Raw genomic sequence first — 12,724 nt, 5'->3', positions numbered from 1 at the left:
TGTGTAAGAAAACGATGTTGATGGTGGGTTTTACTGAACACGTTAAAATTTGCTCTGGTCTAAATCCCGAAAAATCTCATGATCTGGGTCAGATGGGGAAGCGTATGGTACCAGGTTGCCTTTCAACAGGTAATAATCTTTTGCGCTTCAATATATTAGTATCTATAAGGCAAGATAAGGAATATAGAACAATGCTCAACGATCCCTTACTAATTGAATATGGCAACGAAATAACGTGTTATTTAAGAGGACCTCAACACAAAGCTAATATTATAACTCAACTCAGACGGTTGTCAAAAATTAAATTAGCCCTCATAAAGGAAGACAGTACAGTGAAGTACATGTCTGATTGTCTCATTCCAGAACGAAGTGCAGCAGTTATTAGGGCAATTGAAAAATTAGCTAACAATGGTGAAGAAGTACAGAATTCTTGTGTCATCCAACAGTAGCACAAAATATGTTTACCCTTATAACAAAAGTTACTAACACTCACATTATCATGTGCATTAAGCAAAATAGTAAGGATCAAGCTCAAGTTGCGGAAGATTTTTTGAGATGCATCCAAAGTGACTACAAACAAAGATTGTCAAGAGTGGCTGCGGAATCTTATGGTAACTTCAGTCGGCATCGCTCAGTCGTGTTACCAAGACCTGAAGAGATTAACACCTTCCTAAAGTACTTAAGTGATGAGATGGTTTATTATTATAATGCACTTCAAGAAGAATTCAAGCTGGATATTTATCTAAAACTTTTGAAGCTTACCTTAACTTCGTTAGAAGTGTATAACAGGAGACGTCCTGGAGATGTGGAACGAATTTTTATTACCGATTGGGAATGTCTGAAAAAAATTGACGAGTTTACTAAATCGTACGATAAGTTGAGTGAAGGTTTGCAAGATCTGTCCAAGGAGTACGCTCTTATTACCACTAGAGGCAAGCAGAGACGTGATGTACAGCTGCTTGTTACGCCTCAAGTCCAAATGTGTATCAATTTATTGCTAAGTTATCGACATAATTTAAATATTCACTCAAAAAATGATTACGTCTTTGCTCTTCCTCAAACACCTTTAAACGCTGTCAGACATTTATCTGCTTACATAACGTTAAGAAAATTTGCTGTACAGAGTGGTATGGAAGATCCTGTAAGATTTACAGCTACTATACTGCGAAAGCAGCTGGCCACTGTTTGTATAAAGCTAAATTTAAATAACGCTGAGTTAAATGACCTAGCAAGATATATGGGACATCATAAAGATATTCATATCTCGACATATCGGCAAAACATCATTGATCGAGATATTCCTATCTTTATAAATTTTATAAATGCAGCCTTGGCTGTACCATCAAACAAGCGTGCAGGTGAAGATAGTAAGTCCTAATAATTTTAAATCATACTGTATAAATTTTATTCATTAGCTTATATACATATATAGAGATCGAGAGGTCGTCTATAAGAGAGAAAAAGGTGTTTCGTCCCGAGAGCACGCCAGGACTCATCAGTAAGGCTGATGACGTGCTCCCTGCCTTAGACGTAGAGGTGAGGAGAACGACGCACGAAGAAGTGCACAGCGATATTCTCCGGGGAAACCGGCTGACGCTGCTCCCCGTTTCCAGACTGATCGCCACCGCTTGGGGCTGGCAGTCTCTTGAAAGGTACTAAGGGAATCTGGAAGTAACCCATCTGCGACCCCGCAAGACCCGCCCTAGGTCCGACTTTGGAGAAATTTAGACGCCCGTTGGTTCGTACCAGCTGCATCTCCAAGGAGATCCGAAAGTAAATCTTATCGGGTCTCTATGATCGATACGGCTGGAGTCTGGGCCGGACACTTTCGTTACAATCATCAGCTGCCCCGACTCTTGATCGGTCGTTCCAGATCCAACCGTTCGCAGACAGGACTCATACTATACTATAAGACTGCGTACAATAAGACTTCAGAAACATCTAGTGAACAAAATATCGTAGAAGAAGAGACTGAACTTATAAGTGCATTGCAAGATTATGATGTACCTTGCATCAGTATACCAGAAAAAAATTAAAATATAAATGAGAAAATCCATAAAAAAATATCCCAAATTTCTTGCCTGTTTAAAAACAAATTTTTTTGATGGGCAAATCTGGGATATTAGGTATTTGTGGATTTCTTATATCCATACACATATTGTTATATGTTTCCAAAGAACTCGTTAATTATAATTAGCTTTGTAAGATGTATATATGACTATAAGATGCATGTAAGATATCCATGATAATATTTTTTTATAAAAATGCATTAATTCGAAATAAACTGTTATTTAACTAATGATAACTTAAAATTTTATCCATTTTCATTCAGTTGTACCTAAACCTTTTAACATAACCAATTATGTGTGACTTGAATGTTTTTTGTTTAATTAAATTAATTAATAAATAGCAAAACTATGTGGTGATTTTCATGGCTATTTTTATATTTTGGCGGCGATTTATGGCGATTTTTCAGACACTAGGTGGCGGTGCCTGCTTTTACGGTAATGGACACACTGTCGACAGGGAGGAAGCTAGGAAAGAGTAAGCTTGAAGCCCTTGAAGGTGGAGTGGAGTACGTGCGTTCAGAATCAGAATACAACAGCAGCAGCTCACCAAGGTCATCGATTGATGTTGTCAGCAGTCGCGGGTGCATGGAGAAAGTCCCGAGGACTGCAAGCATCAGTGCCAAACTATAAACAGAGTTAATTGAGTGGGTGACGATCACATGAAGGAACAAGACATCCCTGAATACCTCGAGGGCTGCGGTCTACCGGCTAGTGCTGCTCCTCCAGGCAGCGACGCTAACATGCCAGAAGCTGCGGCGTGTGAGCTCACGGACACCAACATAAGCGTTCAGGTTAGTATACCTATATACATATAATAAATAGCCGTCATGCATCTGTCATCTAGCATAAAAAGGCACACCTATATATAGCTACGCTACTGACATCACTGACACGACTGCTTCAACATTTATGCCCTTTGACTTGTTTACTATGATGAATCACTGTGTACAATTTTTAATGCGTCTCTTTTTTTATAACACTTATCACAACCGATAAATACAGTAGTTGAAACTTTCATTTAATCACTTTACAGTTATTTTGTCATCTTGTATCAACGTCGTTTAACCTTTTTGTAAATAAACTTGTATGTAGAATATAAAAACATTGATGCACTTGAAATAAATTATGAATACCTAACTAAAATTTCATATATACTTCTTCGTGAGCCTAAAGCAGATTCACATTTGACTGTCCTGCTGAGTATACTTGTAACTCTTTTGTTATCAAACAAACTGTTCTAAGTAATATGATGAAAAATTGTTTGATAAGCCCTAGCATTGAAATTGAAAAATTTTAACGTGATTATTTTTTTGTTTTTTAAGGCACTCTACAAACCCTTTGTAAAACAGTAATCAGCCATTATTTCTGTAAAACGATCTATTATAATTAAATTACAAACAAAATTTTATTACTATTTGTATTATCATTACAATTATCAAAATGACTGTGTGATAGGTATGAATGTTTTAATAATCGTTAGTGTTTTTGGAATTATTACTATTTTCATTATTATTATTAATGTTATTGTTAGGAATTCTTAATTCCTTGCACGACTAACAATAATAAGAAAAAACTACCTGAGTTTTGGAAAATTATAGGTTTTTTACTTGTACTACTAAAATTATAGGTAGTTGTACTGTAGTGCTACTTATAATGTATAATTTTAGTAAACTTAAACGTTAGTAAATCTAATTTTTAATTTTTTAACATTGGTAAAAATTATTTTAAATAGGTGAAAGAACTTCCCAAGGAAAAAAAAGGGAGTTCTGGAGATGTTAAAAAAACTGTCACAGTAAAACATCCTGAATCAAACAAACCTAAGCCAACCACAAAAAAGAATAAGCCAATACCAGCTGACTTAGATATTGCCAAAGAGTTTGTGAGATGCAAAGAAGAAGAGCTCCAGAGGCTAGACCTTAGTAAGTCTAGTATTACAAGCCTTCCGAGTAGTGTGAAGGACCTTACTCATCTAGTTGAATTTTATTTATACGGTAATAAACTAGTAACTCTTCCTCCAGAAGTAGGTTATTTAACGAATTTGAGTACTTTAGCTCTTAATGAAAATTCTTTGACAAGTTTACCAGACACACTAGAAAATTTGAAACAACTGCAAGTTTTAGATTTGAGGCACAATAAACTAAATGAAATTCCAGATGTAGTGTATAAGCTTAAAACATTAAAAACACTGTTCTTGCGTTTTAACAGAGTCAAAACTGTAAGCGATAATATACAAAACTTGACTAATTTAACTATATTAAGTATGAGGGAAAACAAGATCAAAGAACTTCCTGCTGGTATTGGCAGACTTACCAATCTTCTGACACTGGATGTTGCTCATAATCAGCTAGAGCACTTACCCCAAGAAATTGGTAACTGCGTGCAACTATCTACTCTTGATTTGCAACATAATGAGCTTGTAGATATTCCAGAGACGATTGGCAATTTGGTCAATATTACAAGGTTAGGCTTAAGGTATAACCGTTTAACTAGTATACCAAAATCTTTAGCAAATTGCAAACTGCTAGATGAATTGAGCGTTGAAGGAAATCAAGTCTCCCAACTGCCTGATGGACTTTTGTCAAGCTTGTCACAATTAAAGGCTATCACATTATCAAGAAATACCTTCACTGCTTACCCATTTGGAGGGCCATCGCAATTTACCAATGTTCAAACTATCAATCTAGAGCACAACAAAATTGATAAAATACCTTATGGCATTTTCTCAAGAGCCAAAAATCTCACCAAATTAGTTATGAAAGAAAACCAACTGACTGCTCTTCCGCTTGATACCGGAACGTGGGTTAACATGGTAGAGCTAAATCTTGGAACAAATCAGTTGCTCAAACTTCCTGAAGACATCCACCAGCTATTGAATCTTGAAGTGCTTATTCTATCTAACAATTTGTTGAAGCGCATTCCTGCCACCATATCCAGTTTGAGCAAGCTGCGTGTACTTGACCTAGAAGAGAACAAAATTGACGTCTTACCAAACGAAATTGGTTTTCTTAGGAGTTTGCAAAAGCTCATTTTGCAGTCTAACCAACTGACCAGTCTACCACGAGCCATTGGTCACCTTACGAATTTAACACATTTAAGTATTGGCGAGAATAACCTAAATTTCTTACCTGAAGAAATTGGTACATTAGAAAATCTCGAGTATCTATACCTCAACGATAATCCAAACCTAAATAATTTGCCATTTGAGTTGGCACTTTGTTCAAAGCTCACCGTCATGTCGATTGAGAATTGTCCACTAGCTCAGATACCACAAGAAATAGTTAATGGTGGTCCTGCTTTTGTTATTCAGTATTTGAAAATGCAGGGTCCTTACAGGGCTATGTAAAACAAATTAATGTTAAAGTCAATGAACTATACACTTAATATTTTCTACAATACTTTATTAGCTCATAGGAAGCATTTGAGTTTAGTTTCCTAATTAACTTGGCCACTTTTTCGTTCTAGCATTTTTTTGTGACCACAAGTTATATGCCCTTTTGTTATGTGTGTTTTTATATATTTGTACAAACGTATAAGAATTCAAATACAGTTTTATCTAAAAGAAACTCTGTCTTCCGTTTTAGTTGCTCTGATGAAAACTTTTGTTTCAAATCTGTCACAAAATTCTAAAGTGTAAAATATCCCGTGAAGTGCATTGTAAAAATCATGTTTTTAAGTATAAGCTTTATTCAAAAATGATGTCTTTCATTAAAAATACATTTTTTCACTGTGTAGCAAGTAGCAACAGGTACCTATTACAGGACATAGTGGAAAGTTCTTCTTTAGCTATAACAAAATGTTTTATTTTTGGAGTAATGAAATTACTAAATATTTTTTTCTCAAAATTTTTCATTTCTCATCATTTGTAAATTTGTTATCAAAGCTAATAAAAATGCCTGTTAAATTCGTGTAATGTTTTTTAAATATTTTTCCTTCACCGTTATAACAGACACTAAAAATGAAAAGTTTTTGCATCAAGGTGGTTCTTTCACGATTCCCGAGTCAAAGGTGCAACTATAAAGTTAATATTTATTAATACTGCTAGAATTTTAAACGATTATTTGTTAATATTGTTTGTTGAGTCAAATTAAGTAGTGATGAAAAATCTTAGACCATGATATCTGATATGAAAGTTCAAAGGAATAATTGAGTAAAATTTTGTGCTTAACCTCAAACCTGCAGTTGATGCTTTTCTATGCTTTCAAATACTTAAGAGAATTTCAAGGTTTTTCTACATAGTATTCAACATGGAGTTTTCGAAACTGCCATAACCTTAATTTCAAGTAAATGCACGTAAACCACGGTGCAAGATAAGACAGGAGCCGTACCATATAACTTTTTTTAGCTTCGCGGGCCTATGTTATAACATAGGCCGATGTACAGAAAAATAGTTATATGGGAGCTGTTCACATAGACATTTTTTGCTTAATTCAATGTAAACGTTCATATTGAAAAGGGGGTTCCACTGTTCCTCTAAACTCAAATTGAGTGAATAACAGACTGAACAGACGTATACCTCTTTTTCCATCAGGCAACAAAGCCTATGGTCGCAACTACGTTGACTGACAGAGAACACAGCATGGGTCTGTTCAGTCTGTTCACTCAATTTGAGTTTAGCGGAACAGTGGAACCCCCTTTTCAATATGAACGTTCACATTGAATTAAGCAAAAAATGTCTATGTGAACAGCTCCATGGTACGGCCCCAGGTGATACAAAGTATATACCACCTCAATGCTTTGTGCGGTCTGTCGCAATTTTGTAGCAGTACCAAGTTTTTCACCAGGTGGATTAGTGTCAGAAAGGTAGTACATATATATATATACGTATTGAAATGGTTACATAATGTATATATATATATATATATACATGTATATTTATACATTCTACATATATATATATGTGTATATATATGAGAATATTCTAGGGGAGATTCCGATCTCTGTGGCGCCGTGATTTGAGTGTAGTTTCTTGTATATTTTGATGCCAGGAATACAGGAAAAATAATAAAAAAATTCTTTCTTACCTCCTTTTCGAGATATCGAACTCGAAAGTCGAAAAAATCGTATTTTGTAAAAATGCGATATTAGGGTTATTACTTTCTAATTTGATAGTAAAAAATATGATAAAAATATTTTTAAAATTTCTACTGGTGTACTTTTTGATTTTACTTCATTTTAAATGTGTATTTCTTCTTTAAAAATGTTTCATGTGTTTTTTGCAGCGATGGTAAAATTAACAGAAATTTCATCATTTTTAAACCAATAAATAATATCAATTTATCAAGTGTTTTTACATTAAAATCAAATATATTTCAAATGTGTATATATATATACTACCTTTTCGACACTGATCCATCTGGTGGAAAACTTGGTACTGCTACAAAATTGTAACTCGGCAGATGTGATACTTCGTACCACCTGTCTCATCTTACATCGTGACGTAAATTCAGTAAGTGGCTATCGAACTTGCGGGAAATTCAAATTGGCTATATGGAGAAAAATGCAAGACCCCAGATCACTCGACAAAATTTCATACACCATAACTTACTAAATTAGTCCCAAGCTATTTAACCCAATAACCCAACCCGCCCATCAGCAGTCTCACGAGCTATAATAATTAATGAAATACATTAAACAACGCAAGCACCAATCACCGTACAACCCGGGGTGCTTACTGGTCGCTTTGTTAAAAAAAAAAAAAAAAAATGCAAGCGCAAATCCCCACTCAACCCGGGGCGCTTACTGGTTGCTTTGTTAATTAATATAAAAAATAAAATAACAAAAGCGCCAATCACCACACAATCCGGGGCGCTTACTGATCATTTTGAAAATTAATAAAATTTGTTAGGTAATAAAGCGAGTGCTCATCACCAGACCATCCAGGGCACTCACTGGTCACTACTGGTTGCGCTTGATTGGAGCTTGATTCATTATTTGATGCTTTTTAATAATAAATAATACGACCAGTTAGCGCACTGGGTTGTGTGGTGATTGGCACTTGCGTTTTTTTAATAGTCAACAAAGCGACCAGTAAGCGTCCCGGCTTTTGTGGTGATTGACGCTTGCGTTATTTAATTTATTTCATTAATTATTAAAGCTTGTGAGACTGCTGATGGATGGGTTGGGTTATTGGGTTAAATATCTTGGGACTAATTTATTAAGTTATGGTGTATGAAATTTTGTCGAGTTATCTGGGGTTTTGCGTCTTGCTCTATATAGCCAATTTGGGTTTCTTGCAAGTTTAATAGCTATTTTTGGGAGCGCTACTGTGTTTAGAGACGTACTAGGTGTTGACTTAAATCTTGTGAATTCAAAAATGCATTTTAATGTTTGATTGTTCTAATTATAGCCACAACGTTTTTCATGTTATCCACAGTTTTTCTAACCATCCAGAAGAAGTGTACCTTTTTCAGGTTTTTCCTTTCTAACAGATTCATGGAATTCACAATAATTTTTATCTAAAATTTATCCAGCTTGAGTTTTCTTAATCTTAAGCTTAAGATGGAGGGTCGTAATTAGGATTAAGACTTCTCACGAAATCTGTAAAATATACTGAATCTAGAGCGATTAAAGGTATATTGCAACTAAAGACAAATACCGCTAATTAACTAGTTTCGGTTTACTAATCGATTTTCCTAAAAATTAATGAAATCATTTAAGTGAACAAATTTTTTTTAGTCGTGCCCTTATTATCTGTATTTAGTTTACCTTTCTCCATTTATTTTTCTCTGTATCTTAACAATGCACAGTTGATAAGCTTATAAGTATTGACACAGTTTAGAAGAAAAGCTTTATATTCATTTCTACATCGTTTTGAGGTTCACATAAAGTTCAATTCATGTGTCTACGTTTTCTACAGTTTTCTATATTTTTAACAGTTTCTTACAAATCTACAGAAGAATACTGAAAGTTTCGTAGAAAACCCATATATCCTTGGTGCCTATGTTTATTTAATATCTTTTGATTAAGTCCGTCAATATACATATACTTTGAGATGGCCATATGTTTAGCATGAAATAAGTTTTTACAATTTTTTACTTAATCATGTTCAGTAAATTTATAACTAGGGTACAACTTTTAGTAAAGGAATGCTTATAGTTATTGAGTACGTGTTTAGAATTTACTTTTCATTCATAATTTTTTGGCGTTTACATTCGTCAGCATACTCTAACATTTTGACGAATAGTGTATTGTAATTTAATAAATGATTCCTTAAGATTTCATGTCATTCTGTTCATTATCATTCAAAAAAAGAAACAAAGCATTGTTTGGTCAAAATATATACGGCAGTTAGTAAGACAAAGTGAATTTCAATCAAGCTTTCGAGCTTACGAAAAACTATTCGTCATGTTAAAACAGTTAGCTTCGAGGGTGTGAGGAGACAATGTCCGCCATTTGAGGCTCATGGGGAAAGGTGTGAGCTTGAAAATGCATTATTTAGCATATATATATATATACGTTACGATATACATATATGTGTATGGATATATACATATATACAAATAAATGACAAAAGTCTCCATGAGCTTCAAATGGCGATCGACTAATGACGAGCGGTCCCAAGATTGTTCGCTTACTCCCTCGAAGCTCACTAATGTTAATCCACAAGTAGCGCATCTAGCGGATTTTTGGTAGAACTAAGATCTGACATTAGGTTTAAGTTTAAACGTAGCCCGGTAAAATAATACTCATGACTTATTTAGTTAGTTTTATTGATATATTCAGTGGCTTGTTCGGTACCCCCTATGAACTTAATATCGCCATAACTCAGATAAAAAATTATAAACGATTGGATTGTACATGTAGTTGTAAGGCTGGGTAAGATGGAAATATAATCGTAAGCATGTAATAGGTGCATTTGTATATTTAACAAGGTATATTTGGAGGTTATTAAAATGAAAGCAAACAATGAGTAAAATTTCTAATGACATTATTTGCCAACATAGGTACGAGAATTCATCGATTTATAATGCAATTTGCACTGACACAGCACCAAAGTGGGGAAAAAAAGCTAAAGATAATGTGAAACAGATGTATGAGCAATTCGGTATACTGCAACAAAAATATCCCTTCTTCGGTGTAGACTTACTGATTGTTTATTTTTCGTATGCCATCTACTTGGCACGATTGCGATTACAGTTTTCCTGGCGCCACTTAATTCTAAACTTTAAAATAGCGTCAGGTTTTAGTTCTACCAACATCTGCTAAATGCGCCACTTGTGGGTTGACATGACGAATAGTTAAGGTACCTACACACTTGTGTAAGGGTGCAGTGCCGTTCCAAAGCTCGTAAGGGTGCGGTCACATGAAGAGTACGAAATCCGCAACGCGCAATACGGACTTTTCTTACAGGCAATGGAAGTTGAGCGGACTTTACAGTTACGTATTGCCAAAATTCAATTGTTCATATAGAACATGGAATTACTAGCAATGTTTAGGCTGTTCATGTAGACGCGACAGCGTGACACCTTACTATTAGTTCTAAATAAGACTGCATGAAACTGTCACGTCTACGTGAACAGCCTCCTTAATTAAATAGGCGAGTTCCATAGACATATAAAGAGTATAGACCGCTCGTTCTTGTGTGCGGCATTGAAGCACGAGTAGAAAGAGACAAAGCATTGAGCGTGAGTATGGCACATTGCCAACGTTAGGGGGTCGTCAGTAAAATTCGGCTAATGCAAATTTCCCACCGTTGGAAAAATACGAGAGAGACAGATACACAAGTTCAATGCGGTGTCTCTTTCTAATCGTGCTTCAGTGCCGTACATACGAATGAGTAGTCTATACTTTCTAAATGTCTATGGCGAGTTCCGCTTATCAAAAGCAAGTTATCCCCATAGAAGTATTGGGATTATGCCCATAGAGATATTATAGATAGAGTAGGCAAGCCTGGAAGTGCAAGCGTTGACACGTTAAAAAGAGATGCAATATCGAGCTACCTTTCTATCTCTCTCTGTGGTCACTACTAATTGCCTATAGCCACATATATGTAAAACATCTGTAGCCAATCAGCAGCAAGCACAGAGAGAGATAGAAAGGTAGCTCAATGTTGCATCTCTTTTTATCGTGTTAACGCTGCCACTTACAGAAGAATCGGTGGCTTGCCTACTCTATCTATAATATCTCTATGATTATGCCTCTACCCCGTGACCTCAGTATATATATGACTAATATAGATGCGAAATAACACAGGTCTTATGGGAGGAATCTTGTTTTTATTTTTTTTCGCACTTAAAAAGATATTGAGCTTAAAAAGGTTGTTAATTCCATGTTACTGACATAATGAGAGTTACGTAGTTATTTTTTTCCTTTGGTGAATTCGTTCATGAAGGTTGAAACAGCGTTTTGAACGTATACGGAGTGCCGTTTAACCCTACTTTGAGCTGTTTGTTTACCTCTGAGCATCAGCAGCAGTGGCGCAGCAGCAGCAACAGCTGAAACAAACAGCTCAAAGTAGGGTTAACGGCACTCCGTATACGTTCTAAACGCTTTTTCAACCTTCATGAACGAATTCTTCAAAGGAAAAAAATAACTACGTAACTCTCATAATGTCAGTAACATGGAATTAACAACCTTTTAAAGCTCAATATCTTTTTAAGTGCGAAAAAAAAATAAAAACAAGATTCCTCCCATAAGACCTGTGTTATTTCGCATCTATATTAGTCATATATATACTGAGGTCACGTGGTAGAGGCATAATCCCAATAAGAATAGAGGAGAAAAGGGGGCGTGATATGCGACAGCACAATTCGCTACGTAACGGGGCATCTGTCTTTGTCTGGCAGTTATGTTATTGGTCGAGTCATACTTGAAATTGAATCAACTGTAGGATTCAGGACGAAGAAGTAGCCAATAACGTGGCTTTGGCAACAAGGACAGATGCCCCGTTACACTTAGTTATGCTGTCGCTGCCGCTAATGGGCTAGTATAGCGCTTTTCCCCTCTATTCTTATACCTCTATGGTTATCCCTCTCACTTTTGGATGATATTGAAATTTTTATTAAATTATTTTAATATAAATTAATTAAAATAAGCAAAAAAATTTTATGTGAAAGACTGTAAAAGTGGCTCAAAATTATTTAATGCACCGAAGTATGACGTTAGTCTGTATTCACTCAGAGAATGACTTCTGCGCTCTCCGCTCGTGGCCAAAGCTGACATTCTGAAGGTACCGAAACGTATCTTTTTGTATGACAGTATAAATAAATATAAGGTTGTTGAAAAATGATTATTTTATTGAAAATAATAATTAAAAAAAAATAAATTTCAGTGATTCTCAATATCATTGCACTGTTTTAATCAGTGAGTACGCTTCCAATAACATATAAAATCACACTTTCAGTTTTCTAGTTGGGAGTCTGAACGGAAACATAGATTAGGTCGGTGACAATTTCCATACAGGCAAATCGTTGTTTTTCGTTTTGAGGTTGTAATATGGACGAAAGCCAAGAGCTAACGTTAGTGGTCACTTTATCGAGAATGCAGAATCGTATATTTCTATACGAGTCTTACCTAGCGCGCGCTAACGAACGGATTTTTAAGAAGGCCAGCGTGGGCGCTATTTAGCGCGCGCTAATGAACATTTGGAAATACTATCATGCGCTAATACACAGATTTTTTTATTTATTAGCACGCGCTAATGAACATTATGATAT

At 35.3% G+C, this 12,724-nt stretch overlaps 1 protein-coding gene across 2 annotated transcripts; it reads left to right on the top strand.

Annotated features, from left to right (window-relative positions):
* Positions 1 to 2,536: 2,536 nt before the first annotated feature.
* On the top strand, positions 2,537 to 5,970 carry LOC106647053 (leucine-rich repeat protein shoc-2). Of its 2 annotated transcripts, none has more exons than XM_089590926.1 (2): positions 2,537 to 2,854; positions 3,802 to 5,970. In XM_089590926.1, exons 1-2 carry the CDS (start codon positions 2,729 to 2,731, stop codon positions 5,410 to 5,412), a joined length of 1,737 nt encoding a protein of 578 aa, XP_089447052.1. In that variant the 5' UTR covers positions 2,537 to 2,728; the 3' UTR covers positions 5,413 to 5,970. The 2 variants fall into 2 exon arrangements, with proteins under 2 accessions (XP_089447052.1, XP_014218792.2); XM_014363306.2 differs by having other exon boundaries at positions 2,537 to 2,860.
* The last annotated feature ends 6,754 nt before the right edge of the window (positions 5,971 to 12,724 follow it).

Source organism: Copidosoma floridanum, unplaced genomic scaffold, assembly GCF_036245765.1.
Source record: "Copidosoma floridanum isolate Cflo_tuat_1 unplaced genomic scaffold, Cflo_Japanese_pri ptg000001l, whole genome shotgun sequence".
Classification (NCBI taxonomy): domain Eukaryota; kingdom Metazoa; phylum Arthropoda; class Insecta; order Hymenoptera; family Encyrtidae; genus Copidosoma; species Copidosoma floridanum.
Note: the sequence above shows the minus strand (reverse complement) of the source record. Positions and strands in the feature narration are given on the sequence as shown.

Excerpts from the sequence above, each read along its gene's own strand:
- LOC106647053 (XM_014363306.2), top strand. The coding sequence starts at position 2,729 with ATGAAGGAACAAGACATCCCTGAATACCTCGAGGGCTGCGGTCTACCG. Across the intron at positions 2,861-3,801 it reads ACACCAACATAAGCGTTCAG|GTGAAAGAACTTCCCAAGGA; the intron begins GTTAGTATACCT and ends TATTTTAAATAG.